Source organism: Oikopleura dioica, chromosome 1, assembly GCF_907165135.1.
Source record: "Oikopleura dioica chromosome 1, OKI2018_I68_1.0, whole genome shotgun sequence".
NCBI lineage: Eukaryota > Metazoa > Chordata > Appendicularia > Copelata > Oikopleuridae > Oikopleura > Oikopleura dioica.
The window spans coordinates 10,217,216-10,234,804 of NC_137291.1; the positions used below are offsets into that span (position 1 = coordinate 10,217,216).

General features: G+C 43.3%; 7 protein-coding genes across 9 annotated transcripts; all 7 read left to right on the plus strand.

Moving 5' to 3' along the window:
• The first annotated feature begins 8 nt into the window (after positions 1–8).
• LOC145695263 (uncharacterized) lies at positions 9–5,283 on the plus strand. Its single transcript, XM_081772263.1, has 6 exons — positions 9–238; positions 688–1,182; positions 1,351–1,668; positions 1,713–2,671; positions 2,715–3,320; positions 3,366–5,283. The coding sequence occupies exons 2-6, from the start codon at positions 1,028–1,030 to the stop codon at positions 4,064–4,066; spliced, it is 2,739 nt and encodes a 912-aa protein (XP_081628389.1). The 5' UTR covers positions 9–238; positions 688–1,027; the 3' UTR covers positions 4,067–5,283.
• Positions 5,284–5,938: 655 nt separating this feature from the next.
• LOC145712076 (uncharacterized) lies at positions 5,939–6,981 on the plus strand. Its single transcript, XM_081789764.1, has 4 exons — positions 5,939–6,083; positions 6,160–6,200; positions 6,245–6,505; positions 6,548–6,981. The coding sequence occupies exons 1-4, from the start codon at positions 6,052–6,054 to the stop codon at positions 6,979–6,981; spliced, it is 768 nt and encodes a 255-aa protein (XP_081645890.1). The 5' UTR covers positions 5,939–6,051.
• A 6-nt stretch (positions 6,982–6,987) lies between these two features.
• LOC145696407 (uncharacterized) lies at positions 6,988–10,270 on the plus strand. 2 transcript variants are annotated; one of them, XR_014133803.1, is made up of 7 exons: positions 6,988–7,649; positions 7,694–7,852; positions 7,894–8,096; positions 8,140–8,206; positions 8,450–8,815; positions 8,860–9,043; positions 9,087–9,226. XR_014133803.1 is itself a non-coding variant. In XM_081773443.1 (6 exons), the coding sequence occupies exons 1-6, from the start codon at positions 8,806–8,808 to the stop codon at positions 9,966–9,968; spliced, it is 939 nt and encodes a 312-aa protein (XP_081629569.1). In that variant the 5' UTR covers positions 8,675–8,805; the 3' UTR covers positions 9,969–10,270. The 2 variants fall into 2 exon arrangements, 1 of the variants encoding a protein (XP_081629569.1); XM_081773443.1 differs by lacking the exons at positions 6,988–7,649; positions 7,694–7,852; positions 7,894–8,096; positions 8,140–8,206 and adding exons at positions 9,331–9,419; positions 9,468–9,687; positions 9,735–10,270 and having other exon boundaries at positions 8,675–8,815; positions 9,087–9,288.
• A 30-nt stretch (positions 10,271–10,300) lies between these two features.
• On the plus strand, positions 10,301–11,059 carry LOC145712077 (uncharacterized). The gene is made up of 3 exons (XM_081789765.1): positions 10,301–10,462; positions 10,502–10,786; positions 10,986–11,059. Exons 1-3 carry the CDS (start codon positions 10,306–10,308, stop codon positions 11,057–11,059), a joined length of 516 nt encoding a protein of 171 aa, XP_081645891.1. The 5' UTR covers positions 10,301–10,305.
• LOC145712078 (uncharacterized) lies at positions 10,749–13,383 on the plus strand. The gene is made up of 2 exons (XM_081789766.1): positions 10,749–12,919; positions 13,002–13,383. Exons 1-2 carry the CDS (start codon positions 11,112–11,114, stop codon positions 13,381–13,383), a joined length of 2,190 nt encoding a protein of 729 aa, XP_081645892.1. The 5' UTR covers positions 10,749–11,111.
• A 246-nt stretch (positions 13,384–13,629) lies between these two features.
• On the plus strand, positions 13,630–15,480 carry LOC145707114 (uncharacterized). 2 transcript variants are annotated; one of them, XM_081784633.1, is made up of 7 exons: positions 13,630–14,098; positions 14,259–14,354; positions 14,467–14,582; positions 14,906–15,009; positions 15,048–15,148; positions 15,192–15,272; positions 15,315–15,480. In XM_081784633.1, the coding sequence occupies exons 1-7, from the start codon at positions 13,653–13,655 to the stop codon at positions 15,349–15,351; spliced, it is 981 nt and encodes a 326-aa protein (XP_081640759.1). In that variant the 5' UTR covers positions 13,630–13,652; the 3' UTR covers positions 15,352–15,480. The 2 variants fall into 2 exon arrangements, with proteins under 2 accessions (XP_081640759.1, XP_081640832.1); XM_081784706.1 differs by lacking the exon at positions 14,259–14,354.
• A 170-nt stretch (positions 15,481–15,650) lies between these two features.
• Positions 15,651–16,929, plus strand: LOC145712079 (uncharacterized). Its single transcript, XM_081789767.1, has 6 exons — positions 15,651–15,753; positions 15,819–16,065; positions 16,116–16,236; positions 16,285–16,412; positions 16,492–16,684; positions 16,780–16,929. The coding sequence occupies exons 2-6, from the start codon at positions 15,820–15,822 to the stop codon at positions 16,902–16,904; spliced, it is 813 nt and encodes a 270-aa protein (XP_081645893.1). The 5' UTR covers positions 15,651–15,753; position 15,819; the 3' UTR covers positions 16,905–16,929.
• The last annotated feature ends 660 nt before the right edge of the window (positions 16,930–17,589 follow it).

Sequence of the window (17,589 nt, forward strand, 5' to 3'; positions counted from 1 at the left end):
TTTCAAAGGCAATATCCATTTCTGTAAACCAAAACGCGTATTTCACTTTAACGGCGCTAGAATTCCAAGTCGACAATAATCCAGGAAAGCGACTTAGAGCGAATCTGTGGTGGGACGAATTTAGATCTCGTCCAATCAGCGCGTCGCTTTTCTCTTTCGCTTCTCGCGTCGCGAAATAACGAAATCTCACCGAAAACGAAATAGAGAAATTTTCCAAGTCCGGGCTGTTTTAACCACGGTAAGCATTCAGGCTCATGTTGAGCGGAGTATGAGCGAGTGGGAGGCGAATTTTTGAGTGGTCTCGGCTATTTTTGAGCTTTCGATGAAATTATATGGAAAATTCCCGAAAAAACGCAATACTCCGCGATTTTCCGATAACGTTTTATAAAGAATCAGTTTTTACTAGTTATTAAGATTAATGCTAACGGTATTACTGTATTTTTCAAAGAAACAATCAGTCGAGCATACTTTACAAATTATCAATTCAATCATCATCGTTATTTCAGCTTGTTTATTTGACAAATATTTTAAAATTAACATGGAATTGACAGTTTTCTATGTTTCTAAATTCGAAAAATCTCATAGTAATTAGGATCAGCGCCTCCCACGTGCGGTTTTTTCATATCACATCATGTGATGCCCGTTTGTTGAAATTTTATCATCCTATTGTGAAATTCCTTTCTTCAGATAAGAACATGCGACGCGTTTACTGAACTAAAGAAGTACTGAAAATCAAGAATCCGGTCAAAACAGCCACGACTTCCCTTAATTCTTCAACATCGACTTTCTATCAACTCTCTCCTGTAATTTACCTTCCCTCCGACAAGCTCAACTTTAATAAGAAACAACAGACAACAAAAGAACCAACAACTGCTGCCCAACAACTTTGCTTTTCTTCGTTTTTATTCAAATTTGCTGAAACATAATCAAACAACAAAACAACCCCGTGTATATTTGGACTCCCCAAATCAAAAAGCTCAACCCAAAAAACTACTAAAAAGGAAGAAGGCCCATCTAACCTTTCACCATGGCTGACAAGGGCGAAATGACGAACCAGATCAAGGCAATGATCTTTGGAAATCGAGCTCCTGGCCCCGGCCAAGCCGATCTCAAGCCCAAAAAGCCAAGAACTATCGCTTACGATCGACATAGTCTCGTTGAAATCGGCAAAAACACCGCTAGGTAAGAAAAGTCGCAGTCTCTTACATAATATCTCTAGAATCTCCCATCCCTTCTGTTTTTTCTCCCTCTACTTTTGTAGTTCGGGAGATAAAGTCTTAGCGGCAGAGTTCTGTCGATGGGGGACCTCTTCGGATGGACGCAAAAGTTCGAATTCAACCCTTTTTCTAGCCACACCCGCCCAAGCTTTCTCGACGTCGAGTACGACAACATCTCGCGCGTCGACGGCAGCAAGCGGTGGGATCCCGAGCGCTGGCACGCCGGAACCAAGGCCCAACATCTCAAAGCCCGGCGAGAAGCAGCGGCGAAGGAAATGTCCGCCAAGGCGAACAATGCTAGCAGCAACTCGTCGATCATTGGCGAGCCAAACTCGTGGCGCAAGTCGAAATCTGATAAACGATCTGGATTGGCGATGGACGAAGAAGTGGAAAATGGAAAAAATGATGAAACTTTTGGCGTCTCAACTAGGCTTGGTCCTCAGCGGAGAAGGTACTTGTTATTCCTGTAAAAAAAGGTCATCTTCTCTTTTCTAGCTATAAAGAAGGCTGCAAGCCTGGCAACACCCGCGATGAGGGACCAAAAGGCGATCAAGGATCTTTGTCCAGTTCTGGCGCGAGTTGGCGTGACTCGCGCAAGAAGGAACCCTGGCGCCGCGGAGGAGACGACGACAAGTTCAGCGATTTCCGCAACGATGACGGCGGCCGTGACGGTGGAAACAAATACGGCAACAATAACGCTCGCTCTGGTTACAACGATCGCAACAATCGCTTCAACAACAACCGTAGTGGTGGTCGCTATGGACGAGGAGATCGTTTCGGTCGCGATTCCCCTGACGAAGAGCCCGAATGGATGAACCCCGATGACGGAACCGAGGCGAACGAGATGACTTTCATGGCGCTTGAAGGACTCCCAGGAGATATGCGAGGAAAGGAAACTTCCCAAGGTCGGGATAAAAACCGTGACTCGCCAGAACTCGTCGCGTTTGACGAGAGTGCTTTTATGGGCACAACTGACGATGGCGGAGAAACGAAGCTTGGCGGCGCACTTGGCGCTGCTCTCGGCGAACTTGACGATCCTCTCCAAGGCGAGCTTGGCGGTGCCTTGGAGGACGATCCTCAAATGGACGGATTGATCAAATCCTCTTTCATGGATATTATGAAGGACGATGACACTGATCCCGCCCCTGGCGCATCCAAGTTTTCCGCATTCTTCGACTCACCTGCAGAACCAGAACTCAACCTTCCGAGCAAAAAGAACGCGACAGCTGGATTCCCACCACCGCAGAATATTGGCGTTCCAGCAGGATTAATTCCGCCCAATGCAGCTGGACTTGGATTAAAAAGCCAGCCCCAGCCTCCGTTGGGAATGAACCTCTGGAATATTCAGCAGGCGGGATCCGGCGCTTCTCATCCTACTCCCGAACAGCAGATGAAACAGCAATCCGCGCAGAATAGAGTCAACGATGTTTTCAGCCAGTTCAAGAATCCTCAAGGTAATGTCGAATAGTAGAACATGGAAATTTAATTGATTATTAGTCTCCCCAATCATGCCTTTGCGGCCTCCCGGTGTTGCTCCGATGCCAGCTGCTAGAAACTGGGACATTCTTCCAGGAACGAAAAACGAGCCGCCTCGACCACAACAGCCACCAGCAGGTCTTCCAGCTAGCCTCTTCGGTTTCGGAAACGGCCCATCTAATTCGCAACAGCAGCAGCAACGAGCAGGTCCACCGATGCCTCCAAGAGGATTCCCGATGACAGCCATGAGTGTAGAAGATCTGGAAGGCCCTCGCCGAAACATTTCGCCAAACAATGATAACCAACCAGCTCCTGACGTTAAGCGAAAGCTCATGAACCTCCGCAACGAATTCGATCAGAAATCGAATGTTCAGCGAATGATGTTTCTTGGCGCCCAACAACCTCCAGGACAAGCCCCTCAAGGACTGCTTCAACATGCTATGCCTCAACGAATGCCGCATCAGATGCAGCATCAAGCTCCGCGGGCCCATCAGCACATGCAGCAACAACATCAGAAGCAGATGATGGATCAGCGAGACGTTCGAGCAGCTCAAGAGCAGCAGCGAATCCGCGTTGCGCAGTACTTGGCTAGCGAAGAGAAAAATAGAACTCTTACTCCAACTGAAGGTACTAACTCCGGTTTTTTTGTTCAATTCTAAATCTTCTTTTCAGCAACATTCATGAAGCAATTCCGCGCCGAGCAGAACGGCCTTTACGGTCCCGGGCCTCGAACAATGATAGACCAAAACTTGAACCAGCTCAATCTTGGCCGTGATAACCGTGACCATCCCCGCTCCAGCCAAAATCTCGATTTCAATCGACAAAAAGAGTCATTCGAAGAAAAGCTCCGCCAGCAATCGAGCATCGGCAGCAGCGGCCCTCCTCACCCAGAGCAAGTCCCGAAATTCAATCAATTTACTCCCACTTCTGTCATGCGAAAAATGGTTCATCGAAAAGGCGACGAGCCCGGCGATGGTCGACCGCATCGAAATCCGAAAATAACACCACTCGAGCATACAGGCGTCGTCCGAGTTCCCAAGGGAGCTACTGAAAGAAAACTAAGCAACGGAGGAGTTTCTGGAAACAAAGGAACAGCTCAAGGAGCGATGAGAAACATGACGAATGCCCCACCTGTGATCTACACCCAGCAGCAGCAACAGAGAGGCGCTCCGCCTCCTGTTATCAACAGTAGCGCGCCAAATAGCTCGAGCTCGACGCAAATGCTTTTCCACCAGCGAGGCCTCATCCCAAGCCAGATTCGCGCACCAGCAAGCCAACAAGCCAGCTCTGGAAACAACGAAGACAACACAATGATCCATCGCCTTCTCCAGCAACAGCCCCAAGCCAACCGAGCATTTCCCGAATTTGGCTGAACGATAAAAGAGCGAAATCAACGAAGAAACAATGTTACTAGAAATGATTATCATAAAAGCATACTTTGAGTTACTTACATTGTATTCACCCTCTTCCCCCAAAAAAGCTTTGTATCATATTTCTTAAATTTACTGACCCTCACAGAATTCCTCCCCCTAAAAAAAGCACTGAACCCTTTCAAAAAATGCAATTTCCACAAAAATATCGAACCTATTCTTTGTAAATCTTCCCCCTCCCTTCTTTTAGTGATGAAAGTCACTTTCCCCTTTAATCCCTCCCTTGTAAATTTAATTAAACAAAAGCAAACTTTCATGTAAATACTTTTAAAATTTGCAATTTTCTTGATGAAAATTTGATTTTCATTTTGGAGATACAAGTCTGTGGAAGAGTGAATTTTACGATCCACAAGAAATACTAGACAAAAATTTTGATTCCTGAAAATATGCTTCAAGTTCTGATCCTTGTCTCGTTTTTCTGCCTGAAAATGACGCAAGGGATGAAGCAAGCATATTTCCACGGAACCTTCGCTGATTTTCAAAGCCACATTCCCATTCCCCAAAACTCACCCTCCCCTGAAACAAAAAAACTGAACATCTTGCTTGCTGAGAATAACTCCCCGAAAGACAAAAAAATATCATTCACGCCCAATGAAAAAGACTATTAGTATTAACCAAGTGTGTACCCATATCAGCCCCATCTATATATTTTTCCTATTCTACGTTTGTTTGTTTACTGCTCTCTCCTCTTGTGGTTCAAAACGGATTCGAGAGGTTAGGTTTAAATCTGTCCAACCCTCATTCAAAGTCCTCCAACTCACAGTTTCCTTTCACCGATGGCTTCAAAGTAGCCCTTGGATGATCAGAGGGTTAACGCACGAGATTGGTCAGTGAGTTAACTCCCTTGCACAGCCATGTCTTTTTTTAACCCATCGGTGTAAGGCCTAAACCTTCACTAACGATCCGTATTCGTTTATCCGCCAGAGCCGAGAGTGATTTTTATTTTCTTCTTTCTAGGCTTTTTATTTATTTACACTTTTTCACCAACCTGTGTTTCAACTCAAGTTCAACTCCTGTTAGTCAACGAAAATACTATTACATAAATCTTGTAAGCTGAATATTAAAAAACCCTATTAACCCTTGGATTTTATCTTCAAGGGATTACTCTTTGGACACAGAATATATGAATAAAATAGATATCAAATAAAACCAAATCTTCATGACTTCGATTTCAAAACTTGGTATCCCCTCTTTTTGAAATCGAAAGATTTTTGTCGCGTGTATGAGAGACCTGATTCTTTAAGACAATTGTCTGTCGGACGGAAATTTCATTTCGGAAGAGGTTTTTTTCAAAGCAAAAGTCAGCAGTAGAGAGTGTCGGGAGATTACTTTTTATAATTGACGAGTGAGTAGAATTGGGTGATTTATTAATTGTAGTAAGATAATCACTGATTATCTTTGCTCATAAATTTGGCTCCAAAAACTTGTGAAAAGATAAGAAAATTTCTTGCAAGATCTGAAAGTTGGTATTTTTCTTTAGTGAAATACAAATATTACACAGGAAAATTTCCTGAGGAAATGCTTATTCACAAATTTTGGTATTCGTTTTTACAAAAAAATTTTTATGGAAAAAATTCGAATAGCTTTCGATTCGTCACGAGGCAGATAGAAAAGAGGGTTCATTTCCGGAAGGAATAATCAAGAGCCGAAATCAACCCTCGTTTTTGTTCCATTTCCTTCGTGATTCATTTCGAGAACTGCCAGTCTTTGCGGAAAGAGCTCTCGATAACTCCTGATATCGAGGCGCTCGGCACAAATTTTCCGACGCCACCTACTCCGGCCATATTTAAACTCCTTCATTGGTCACTTTTTCACATTCGCATTTTTTGCTTCTCAGCTGAGACAACAACTCACAATTTAATTTTTTGCGACCGGTTTACAAAACCTACAAGAGAGTTTTTCAGACAGGATAGAGATCGGTCTGTAAGATGGGAGACGGCGAAAACCCAGATACCAGTAAAGGAGATGGTTTAATAGCTTTTACTAATCGCTTTGCTTTATGCTAATAATTTGAATGAAAATAATGAACCGCTAATAGACATGCTTGATTTGCACCCAGATGATGACATTTCTGATGGTAAAAAGCCAATTTTCAAAAAAAGTAATTAAATTTACTTTCAGTCTTGTCGGAAATGGATGCGGGCGAGGAAATGCGGCTACTTGAGGAGAATCCGCCTTCACCGCAGCCTGGCTCTCCAGTTCCAGCAGAAGGACTTTCAAGCGACGACGAATTAATGGCGGGTGACGATGTCCTCGACAATGAAGCGCAAGAATTGCAGGAAAATCGGGATGAAATGGCGACGCCTCCGCTCTTGGACAATCCTGAAAGCTCCATGCAGCCCCCACGAGCTTCAGAAATTCCAAATGAGTCCAATCATCCTGGTAACTTGAGATTTTCTTGATAAAATTTACGACCTTCTCTAGATCAACCGGCAAACATGCTCAGCGATGGAGAACTTAGCTCCGAAGAAGAATTGCCAAGCAACAATCCTGTTGAGTCCTCTTCTGGATCGAAGATCGTTGGAACTATCGATCTTCTTTCCGACAGCCAGACAGATTCTTCCTTCGTACGAGAGAAATCGACGGTGTCTGCTAAAAATGCCGCTACCGTGGATCGCTTCAGGGCCCTTCGGATGCAGCGCCGACAAAGAGAACTAGCAAAGCGGTCTGAATCGCGATTGCCTGAAAGTCGAAGCATTGTGAAACCGCGAACGAAGCCTCCTTCGATTGCTGGTTCTGTTACCGGCGAGCTTCAGCAAGGATTGCGCCAGCTTGATTTTTCAAGCCCTGGCCAGCGGCCACTACTTCAAACAAAAGTAAGCATCGAATTTTGTCTTCTTTTTAACACTTTTTTCTAGAGCCGAACGAGAATTCGACCGGCAACTCCAACGACCAGTCCCATGATAGCGACGACGGAATGACTGAGGTCGTCAATTTTCCCATCTCCACCCCGATGGAAGCGACAACAAGCATGAATCGAGATGCCTATCGACCCTCGAACGCGCGAGAGAACCTCGTGGAGCGAGTGGAGTATGAGGAGCGGGAATCCCGGGTGAAGACAGAGCCGATGTCTCAGGATGACCAGGCAATGGCAGCTTTGAACGAGCACGAGAAGCTGCGCAAGTGCCGAAAACTCCTCCATCGGATCGAAGGTGTCCAGAACTTTGGTAACTTTCAGTACTCGCAAGAGAATCTCCGCTACGTCGGGCTCATCCGTGACCGCTACGAAGATCAAGATCGCGTCAAGAAGGTGTACGACAAAGAAGTTGACTATCTGAAAACAGCGGTCAAAGAAAAGTTTGAGGAGCAGATCCAGAAGCTTAAATTGATGCGAGATCTGGAAATCAAGAAGTTGGATCAAAAGAAAGACCTTGCTCTCACTCAACTTCTTCACTCTTCTGGCCCGCTGGAAGCCTTCCACGCCCTTGACGAAGTTTTAAATCAGCAGAAGGAACTTTGCGAAGATGCGGAACGAGATCCGCTCAAACTTGATGAATTGATGGGCAAGTACCATTCCATGAAAAAGGTAGGAAAATCAATCGAAATTGAATCTCAAGAAATCGCTTTTAGTCGATCGATGATAGTCGAACAAAATACGTGGAGGGCGCTGGCTTGCTGCAGCGAAAGCTCACGGAAGTGGCGCAAGCAAAAGTGGTTCAGTCCAACAAAATCGTTATCGACGAGAAGGAGCCTCTTTTCGTCGTAGAGTACCCAACAGCTTCTAAGAAGGTGAATGACAAATAAGAAAATATGATTTCAGTAAATTCTAGCGCCGAAGCGAGGGATTCAGCCGAGAAGATTTCCAAGTTGTCATCAACCTGGATTCCGATGAAGAGCCAAGCTCAACTGATGCAGTTTCCTCCGGCACGATGCCTTTTCGACAGAACAAGCGGCCTCGATTGGGCGCTAGAACCAACACCTGGACCCACATGGATCGACAGCAAGAGATTGAGAAGAAACAATCGAGATCCAGGTAAATTTGAATTCCTAAGATCATCCATTTACTTTTCTCTCAGATCTCGCGGAAACCGAAACGCTCGAAGAGGTCACACGATGACCCACGACGCATCTACTGATGAGCAGGTAGCGAACTATTATTACTGAAATTCTTTCTCGTTAAATCTATCTTCCCTCTAAAACCCAGACCTTCTCTTCGCTCTTTCTTTTAAATTTAACGGTGCACTAAAACATAAATACGTATTGACCATTCCTACTGAAGAAAAAAGAATAAATCTTCCTGACATCTAAAAGTTGTGAAACATTTTGAAAATGTTTTACTTTGACTTTCCTTTCTCTTGGCAATTTGCATATAAATATTCTGTTTAGGAGGAACCATGTCGACGAAAAGTGACTCTCAACAGAAACTTCCTCGATCGACTGGCGTCCGATTTCATGACGATCGAGCCACAGGTTTCAAAGCGATCGAAGAGCCATGATCGCGTTCGAGATCGAGAGCGCTCTCCCATTCGCAAACGAAGAAACTCCGCAGAAGAACACCCTTCTCCACGAAGCAGCAGATCACGACATCGATCTGGTCGCTCGTCTCGGGCTTTTGGTCGATCAGGAGGAGATCCGGAACCAGCTCATCTTGATTCCAAGGATGCAGTAACCCTTGTTGAATGCAGCAAGATTAATTCGGAAAAATCGACTTCCGAAACACGGAGAAGAATTTCTCCCGATACATGGGACTTTGTAAGATTCGGATTAAACAAAACAGGTATTTAAAAAATCTTCAGTCGCTGGCAAGGAGTACTACAAGCAACTTCTCGTTGTTGACATCCGAGACGCCGATGTGCTCTACATAGATGTCCACCACAATTGCTCGGTACGAGTTTTCCGTGGCCTTGAAAAGCCAGATTCGCCTGCCTCTGCTTGCATCATCAAGGTCGACGATGGACCAGATATGATTGCCGTCCTTGCGTAAGTGGATATGCTCTCAAACAGTTCTTGACAGAAATTTTAGTCGAGATGGTATCCGAATTCTCAAGCAGCGCTACTCTAGAAGGAAGAACGCCGATCTTACTTTCGAAGAGGTTATCAAGTTCCCAATTGATTTCTCGCCAAATGAGCATCTTGGAAAGCACTCTTTCGCATACGTTGGATTGGAAACCTGCACTTTCGAAGGAGAAAAATGCTTGGTTACGTTCAACAAGAACAAATGCCAGGTGACTGGGCATAAAATAATCTTAATTATATCTATTCTTTAGCTCGAATATTTTGCTATTCCTGAGGACTTCAGTTCTATTGAAGATATTAGCGTCAAACTCGTCGAGCTCGCCCGCGACTACAAAAACACGTAAGCTATAGATTGAGTTATCCTCTCCGTACAATCATTTTTCTCAAGTTTGTACATGTCGAAGACGTACGATGCTAACCACCTGTTCCTTTCCGTCAACGACATTGGGCGACCATTTGTAGCGCGTGTCAGCTTCAACGGAGAGCCCGACGTGTCCTGGCAGAACCAAGGCATTGTTCATGTTCCCAAGGACTCGATTGACATGATGGCTGGAGTTTGTGAGACTCCGAATGGAACTCTTCTGATTTGCGATGGAAACGGATCGAAGGTAATTTTATTGAAGACAGATGTCGCCAATTTAAACGAATTATTTAGTACCCACAGTATGGCAATGTCTGGGCCGTACTCGAATCGAAGGAGTACGACAAATCCGGCAAGTTCGTCCCTGTCAAACTTCAAGACAAAAACGGGCGAAATATCACCGTGCGACGCTCAGTCGACATCGTCTCCAATCATCGCAACATCTTTCTCTGCACCCACCCTCTTTCCGATCCAAAATGCCGAACCAAGGCCGAGATCTACGCCTTTGCCCGCCCAGATGATTTTTAATGTGCTCCCCCAACTGTTCCTCCGCACTCTTCAATCCCAGTTAATCTTATCCGCTTATATTCCTCTTTTATAGATGCTATCTTGTTCCCCAAATTCAACCTCACTACTGCCTTTTAAATTATCTGTAGGTTTGTAAAAAGCCTCTCCCATTAGCGATCACAATTATTTTCTGGCAAAGCATCTTTAAGCTGTCTGTTAACCCTGCCGTCTGGGATTCCCAGACTTGAAGTAATTTATATTTTAACTGCTAATGTTAATGACTCTTATATTGATACTTCTCAAATTGAAAAAACAAACCTGAGCCTCCCCTTATTAATTTCTTTTCAAGAGCAAAAGCATGGACAATTCGAAATCGGGCCCGGCGCAGAGGACTTCTTCGGATAGAAGATCCGCAAGCTCCAGTTCTACTCGGAATGAACAACATCAACAAAATCAATTCAAAGGGAAGGTTTTCTACTTCGACAATGAGTGCCGAAGAGATCAACGCTTCGACAGTAAGATTTTCATAAAGATATTGTATCAAATATTCTTAGAACTGGTGAAACAAGTTCAATACGCTGGAGCTTCAGTCGAGCTGTTCCACACGAAAAAGATCACGCACTACATTTCCATCAGCGGGCGAAAGCCGCAAGCTCAACCTCCTGGCCCTTCAAGAAGATCAGGAGGGACAGCCAGACCACTGTCGAGAAAAGATCTAATGCTTGCAGCTGTGAAAGGAAGTCAAACTACCAGCAGGGTGGCTATTTTGGATTTGGGGGTTAGTTGGAATTGGATTGGATCCAATCCAATAAAGTTTGGATGGAATTTGGATGGCCAGGGTACCGGATTTTGTTGGGGAAAATTGGGCAATTGGGGGAAATTGGGGAAATTGGATCCAATAAAAAATATATCTCTAAACTATGCAAAGTAGGGTCATTTTCATGATAAAAATGAACAATCTCAGATAAAAAAATCATTGTTTTGGCTCTGTTGATCCTCCTTTCGGATAAAAACTTACTGTTTCATTTCTTTTCAAAGTACTAGAAGCCTTGGAAAAATTGGAAACCCAATTGGATCCAATTGGAATTGGGGATAATTGGGGAATTGGGTAAAATTGGATTGGATTGGATTTTGGATGGATAGCTTCGACTCAAAATTTATTGGATGGAAATTGGATGGCGAGACCCCGAAATTTTGTCCAAAATAGCCACCCTGACTACCAGCCCGCCAACCAGTTCAATAGAAGAAAATCGAGGAGTGCGCTATTACGCCTTTGACAGTTTACTGAGACTCGTGGCGAAGCAAGTCAGGGTAGAAAAAAGTCGAAGAGCGATGAGACGGAGCAACGATGCAAACAAGTCGTTGGACTCTCCCGTCAAATCGCCAAAAGTCGCAAAACCAAAGAAGCCAACAACAGCGTATCCTCAGACAAGCAGGCGATCACTCTTCATCGAAACGAAGAGTCCCGAGAAGAAGACCAAAAAGATATACCTAAGAGACAACTTCACTAAAATCACCGATGTTTCTGAGCGATTCCGTCCAGTCTACAAAGATCAAATGACGGAGCAAATCGTTTCACTAGAACGAGTGGCCTACAATAAGTGTCCTTTTGTCGGTTTCTTGACTGACGAAGAACGAAAAGAAAAACGCGATTCGATGAACCTCCAAAAACAACAAAAGTATGAGCAAAAAGAGGGAACGAGCACATCTGCCAAGACAACCAGCGCCAACGCCACAAATGCAAAAAGTGATGCGTCGAAAACGCTCGGAACAATGTGGAAGAACGGCGGAACTTGTGAGGTCTGCCAATACTTCAGATATGAAGATCCTGAAGAGCACTTTGAATCGCAGACGCACAAGAAAAACGTCAAAAACTACGAGGAGCGCTTCAAGATTATTGACAACAAGAGTTTCAAACTTCAGAGCGGCTTGACAAAACAACAAGAACAGAGTTTGTCGAAAATGGAGCGCCGTATCGCTATTATTAGCCATCGGAACAAGAAATATGCTGTTCGTAACGAATCGAGTTCGACTTTGGCCGAATTAGAAAGGATGAAGTCACCTATTCTTGCGGAAGAGACGCCTTTTACGGATAAGTCGAGCCAAAAGCTTCGACAAAAGAATCCCTCTTCTGACCAAAATGCCAGTGGAACTAACAAGTCGTCCGACAAAGCAGATGAGAAAGAAGTGAGTGCAGTTTTGTCGCCGGTGATTAAGGAAGTCGAAGAAGAAAATCACGAAAATAAGAAAGTGCAAGAAGTTGTCCCGAAAATGGCTGTAGAAAATTATAACTACAACGAAGGGTCTTCTCAGAAGATTAAATTAGAGGAAAGTCAAGCGATCGAAAATGAGGAAGAAGTCGAAGAAAAGCATGTTGAAATTCCTGTAGAAGATATTGGTGAGCGGGTAGTCGCCGATCGCCAGATTCATACGGACAGTCAGGAAAGAGAGGATGAAGAAGAAGATAGTGATACTCAAACAACTTCAGATTCTTTGACCGAAGACGAAGATCCTATGATGATGGACGCGACCGAAGCTCTGAATGCGTTAAAAGATGAAGAAGCGACAGATGATAGCTGGGAAATCCCAAGTCGTATGAGCGAAGTATCAGCTGCCCAAGACAAGAGCACTCACTCACAAAAGGCGATCCTTTGCAAACAGAAGACCATACAGCTTTATAATTTTGAAGACTCATCTGATGAAGAAGATGGTCACGTGCTTCTGAAGAAGAGCGCTCGAAAGAAAGCGACCGACAAGAGCTTCAATCTTGATACGACAAATGAAGAAGATGAAGACAATAAGACTACCTCCGTCAACCTTCCTCGTGAAAAGCCTCGAATCATCCATCCAAAGAGGAAGCGAGGCGACGATTTCGCCCATCCAAATGACAGAGTTTGCCCGCCGAGTCCTGATAGTCGATCTCCAGCTAGGAAAAAACCTGATGTGAATAATCGTTTTGATGGTTTTAACAGGCATGTGTTAAACAAATTTATTTGACTTCGTCACTTGTAGATTTTTGTCTTTGTGGATATTTTTGCGTAACACTAATAACAGAACTAAATTGTCCATTGCTGATGAACATAATGAGAAGAATGCGCCCGAGTATGTGATTACTGATTCGCTCAAAGAAGCTTCCAGCCAAGAGCAAATGGATGTAGAAATAGCTCAATCTACAGAAAAGAGAGAAGAGGCTGCGGATGACCAAGAAAACGACGAAGAAGATACCGTTGAGCCACCAACTGCTGTCGAGCCAGAAGCTGCGGAGCCTTCTACAAGGACGAGACACTCAAGTGGAGAGGTGGAGGAGCTCTATTACCGAAGCTCTGGTTGGGATAGATTGCAAGAAGATGACTTCAATTGCTCTGACGAGAATAGGAACAGCTACAAAAATTTCAACTTGTACAAGTCATTTTTAAATAAAATATATAACCGTTAACCCATTGTTATTTGCACACTTTTTGAGCTTTAAAAAAGTTCCAAATCAGCACAACCTGACACTCGGGACCAAAGAGTGACCACAAAAATTGAGAAAGGCTGGACTGATGTTTATTTCGATGACGACAGGGACAGTTAGAAGTTTTCTTTGCTACTTGAAGCACTACAGTTAATCTCATTAATTCAATAGTTCAAGGTGCAGCGACTGATTATTTCGCGTTAATAAAGCTTAAATCTCAATCTTCTAACCGCGGTCTCAGCAATACGAAAATGAGTTGCAGCGCGCTTGACAATGAAAACTTCGTTGAAACACTGCCGGATCCACACCATCGGCCTCGTCGCGCTCCTTTCCTAGTTTCACCGCCAAAAGCATCGGAACGAGGATTTACACCTCCGCCTCAGGAGGACGATAGAGTAAACGAAACCTTGCGAACAGTTGAGGATGATGCTAGCTTTGAGATTTCGCTCAACCACACAGCGCATCACGGTTCGATCAATCTGGAAAATGACGAGGAGTCGGAGGAACCTTGGAACGATCCTCACACTTTTCCGCCGAAAAGATTTGCTCAAATGGACGTTGCGCCCGAAACTCGCATTCAAATGATCAACGAAGAAAATGAAAAGTTCGATCGTCTGCGGAAAGATTATAGCCCGCGGACTAGATACTATTCTTCTGGCTACGATGCCATGCGAACGACTGAAGTATTCGAACAACGGTTAGTACTTTTACTTGTGCTTACTGTAATTATGCATGCATCTGGGGTGGCTTCTTAGTTTCTTCCTTCCAACTGTCAATTAAACAAAAGTACCCACCCTAGGCATAATTACAAGAGATAATTATTCATGATTAAAATTTAATCATTTTGTTCATCTCAGAGAGAAGGAGGGGAAGGCCAGACCTGCGTGGCCTTTCAGAAGGACATCATCAGTGATTGCTGCTAACCGCACCAGCGCCTGCCTTTATCAGCAAAAGTAAATAAATAAACAGTTAAACCAAGAATTTGCATGCGCAAATTATCACGCTTATCCATCCCATTTAATTTCAATCCATTTTTCATGAAAAAGGTTAAACAATTATTTCTAGGAGCTCTTCTCCTGAGCCGAACGATTTCGAAGAAAATGCACAGAGCTCTTGGGGCCATTCTATGGACAAAAATGGCGTCCACACTCTTGAGCAGCGCTCTGAACTCGGAATCTCAGGTACATTTGGCGAGATGGACATTGACTCCCGTCAGTGACGGGCCGTCACAGCGCTTCATATAATTCGATGATCTAACTGCCTGTTCATTTAACTGTAGCAGTTCATTCCGCTTATTCGCACTATTGAAACAATTATTTAAAATACACTTGTAAATATCCTAGTCGGTGTTAGCTTCATTTACATGATCACTTTCACAGGACAAGAAAGAGACGGTTGATTCATGATTAATTTGCCGTTCTTTTAAGTCCGAAAACTAACCATACATGTCATTGTTTGATTGGTGAAATTAACTCTTCCTGTATCTTTTGCTAATGCAATTCAGTCCCAGTTCCGCCAGATAGAAACGCGTTCAAAATCGCTAATGGTGCCATCTCAGCAAACCGCGATTTCGAAGAGATCCTGAGTGCTGGCACGATAAACTGCCAGGTACTGATGACTCCAATGATGGAAAAATATATAATTAGGCTGATTACCACTCTTCTGCAGCAGAACAAGCATTCGTTGACCGCTTGAGTCCTGAGTCCAGAAGGCTTCATTTCAAATATTCTGATGATCGACCCTTACGGTATCAATTATCGAATTTTCAGCGAGAGTCAAGTTTATTTTAGTAAAACCTCAATTCAAAGAAAAAAGAGATACGATGATAGCGACAGCGAAGAATACGTACCAGGAGTTTTAAAAAGTTCAAAGTATGAGTTTCCCATTATTTGGCTTTCAATAATGTCTTTTAGAAAAAAGAGAGGCCGCCCGAAGAAAACCAAAAGTTAGAAAAAATAACAAAAAACAAAGTTTCAAATCTCCACTGACTTTACTACTTTCAACTCACTTGTAAAATTCACTTATCCAAAAACTGCCAGGTTTTGTATTTAATGCGAATAAAACTTCACGTTCAGTTCAGCTTTTCTTCGAAATGTGTTGCTTCAAAGAGAATTATTTGCTTAATTTTTATCTTGAACTAACACTCGGACTTGTTGTGGCACTTTCGGCCTCTAATTATTACGCCTCTCGGTTGTTTTCTAGAGCACGTCTCAAATTAGCTTTGAAAATTATAAATCAATAAAATCGAAAGGTTTGTTCAGGGCGTCAATCCTGAAAACCACTGATTTTTAATATAAAAAATCATTTCGATTTTTCGTCTGATTTCTTTTGTTTTTGTCGAGTGATTATCAAGTAAGAGAGAGCTATTGAAATCATAGAAGAGTTCATTCCTAATCTTCATCCTGCCTTGCTTTCAGGATGACTAAGTACCAGTGGGGCGTGCTTGGCGGTGGTCAAATGGGCTACGCTATCATTGCAGGAGCAATTAAAAGCGGCGTTTTGGATGGAAAGAGTGTGATTGTCGGGGATCCGTTTCGGACGAAGCAAAAGAGAGAAAAATGGGCGTCTCTTGGTGCAACGTGTTTGACAAAAAATGAAGGAAGCGGTTCTTTACTTTGTTCTATTTCTCCCTGTCAAATTTTGAAGGCGCTAGAATGTCAACCGGTTCAAAAGAAGTGATAACACAAGCAAAATACCTTCTTCTTTCTGTAAAGCCTCAAATGATCAAGGAAGTGAAGGAAGTTCTATCGAGCATGAAGTCTGATCAGACTGTCGTGTCAGTAGTCGCTGGATGCGATATTGAAAAGCTCAAGGCTACATGTGGCCAAGCAAAAGGTACAGTTTGAGACAAACAGAATGTCATTGTTCTATCGCCATTTCTAGTGGTACGTGTTATGCTCAACCAAGCGTGCCTTATTGGACATGGCGCAGCCGTACTCTGCCCTGATAAGGATGTGCCCAAGGTCGATTTCGAAATGATCGAGGAGATGTTCAAGGCGACAAATGGAAGTGTAGATATTGTCCTGGAGCGATCGCTGGATGCTTTTACTGACGGATTTAGAATAACAAAAAATTAATCACGATTTTTGATCTTTGATATTCATGAAAAGCGCCCTCTCTGGCTCTGGAATCGCCTTTGTGTATCAATTTTTGGAAGCTCTTGCTGATGGAGGAGTTCATTGTGGTCTGTCCCGAGAGTTGTCGCAGAAAGTCGCTGTGCAAACTGTACTTGGTGCCGCGAAAATGTGCGAGGAAACTGGCAAGCATCCGGGAGAATTGAAAGGTACTCGTTTCATGTCAAGGATTTTTTGATGAAGAAGGTCTAAAAAACTGATAAGGCAATTAAAGCATCGAATGTGGCCTAATTCTGAAATTAAGACAATGTCTGTTCGCCATCCGGAACTACAATTACCGGAATCCGAGCCTTAGAGAAAGCTGGTTTCAGAAGTGCCGCTATCGAAGCTGTTATCGCCGCCACTGAACGCTGTAAAGAGTTATCTTGAAAAAATAAAGCTAATCAGAAATCTTTCTTTCCGCGTTTTTTAAAGAAAATAATGATCTATGCAGGTTTAAATCAACACTCTCTTGATTGAGTATTTTTGAGCATCCGTTCATACACGTGAGAAGTCCGTAATAAATTTGCTGTTTCCGTTTACAGCTACCTAAAATGATTTAAGAATTGATAAATATCATTTGCGTCTTGGTGATAAAAACAAATTATTTTGGAGAAGACTCGTTTGATAAATAAGCTCTGAAACGTTTTTCTAGCTTCTGATAAAGCAATTATAGGATCAACTGAGAATTAATTCTTAGACCGTCAAAGTTAGACGTGTAACTTCATCCATGTCGATTCCGGACCAGCAATTTTTGAAATCTGAGTCAATCAAATTTCCTCGTCTTTTTGCTCGTTTCAATGCGCTAGAATCGATCCAATGCATTCTTTATCAACTCGACTAATGAATATTGACCAGCCGGTTGAGTGGAGCCATCGATTTAAGGTCTTTTTGCAGAGATATAAGAAAATACAGTATAGTTTAATTTGATGATAGAGTTCGAGAGCAAAAGAGTGCTTTTAGGCAGTTTAATCGGATTTGTTATTTTTGCATTTGTGGTGCTCCTGGTATGGGTAAGAACATCGTTCAGCTCCTGTTCTGTCATTACAAGAGAATGACACGCTGACGTTACAGT

Excerpts from the sequence above, each read along its gene's own strand:
- LOC145695263 (XM_081772263.1), top strand. The coding sequence starts at position 1,028 with ATGGCTGACAAGGGCGAAATGACGAACCAGATCAAGGCAATGATCTTT. Across the intron at positions 1,183-1,350 it reads ATCGGCAAAAACACCGCTAG|CCACACCCGCCCAAGCTTTC; the intron begins GTAAGAAAAGTC and ends CCCTTTTTCTAG. Across the intron at positions 1,669-1,712 it reads CTTGGTCCTCAGCGGAGAAG|CTATAAAGAAGGCTGCAAGC; the intron begins GTACTTGTTATT and ends TCTCTTTTCTAG.
- LOC145712076 (XM_081789764.1), top strand. The coding sequence starts at position 6,052 with ATGGGAGACGGCGAAAACCCAGATACCAGTAA. Across the intron at positions 6,084-6,159 it reads GAAAACCCAGATACCAGTAA|AGACATGCTTGATTTGCACC; the intron begins AGGAGATGGTTT and ends TGAACCGCTAAT. Across the intron at positions 6,201-6,244 it reads AGATGATGACATTTCTGATG|TCTTGTCGGAAATGGATGCG; the intron begins GTAAAAAGCCAA and ends ATTTACTTTCAG.
- LOC145696407 (XM_081773443.1), top strand. Across the intron at positions 9,044-9,086 it reads GATATGATTGCCGTCCTTGC|TCGAGATGGTATCCGAATTC; the intron begins GTAAGTGGATAT and ends CAGAAATTTTAG. Across the intron at positions 9,688-9,734 it reads GCGATGGAAACGGATCGAAG|TACCCACAGTATGGCAATGT; the intron begins GTAATTTTATTG and ends CGAATTATTTAG.
- LOC145712077 (XM_081789765.1), top strand. The coding sequence starts at position 10,306 with ATGGACAATTCGAAATCGGGCCCGGCGCAGAGGACTTCTTCGGATAGA. Across the intron at positions 10,463-10,501 it reads AAGAGATCAACGCTTCGACA|AACTGGTGAAACAAGTTCAA; the intron begins GTAAGATTTTCA and ends AAATATTCTTAG. Across the intron at positions 10,787-10,985 it reads ATGGAATTTGGATGGCCAGG|TACTAGAAGCCTTGGAAAAA; the intron begins GTACCGGATTTT and ends TTCTTTTCAAAG.
- LOC145712078 (XM_081789766.1), top strand. The coding sequence starts at position 11,112 with ATGGAAATTGGATGGCGAGACCCCGAAATTTTGTCCAAAATAGCCACC. Across the intron at positions 12,920-13,001 it reads CGTTTTGATGGTTTTAACAG|AACTAAATTGTCCATTGCTG; the intron begins GCATGTGTTAAA and ends CACTAATAACAG.
- LOC145707114 (XM_081784633.1), top strand. The coding sequence starts at position 13,653 with ATGAGTTGCAGCGCGCTTGACAATGAAAACTTCGTTGAAACACTGCCG. Across the intron at positions 14,099-14,258 it reads ACTGAAGTATTCGAACAACG|AGAGAAGGAGGGGAAGGCCA; the intron begins GTTAGTACTTTT and ends TGTTCATCTCAG. Across the intron at positions 14,583-14,905 it reads CTCTGAACTCGGAATCTCAG|TCCCAGTTCCGCCAGATAGA; the intron begins GTACATTTGGCG and ends AATGCAATTCAG.
- LOC145712079 (XM_081789767.1), top strand. The coding sequence starts at position 15,820 with ATGACTAAGTACCAGTGGGGCGTGCTTGGCGGTGGTCAAATGGGCTAC. Across the intron at positions 16,066-16,115 it reads AGGCGCTAGAATGTCAACCG|CCTCAAATGATCAAGGAAGT; the intron begins GTTCAAAAGAAG and ends CTTTCTGTAAAG. Across the intron at positions 16,685-16,779 it reads GCATCCGGGAGAATTGAAAG|ACAATGTCTGTTCGCCATCC; the intron begins GTACTCGTTTCA and ends TCTGAAATTAAG.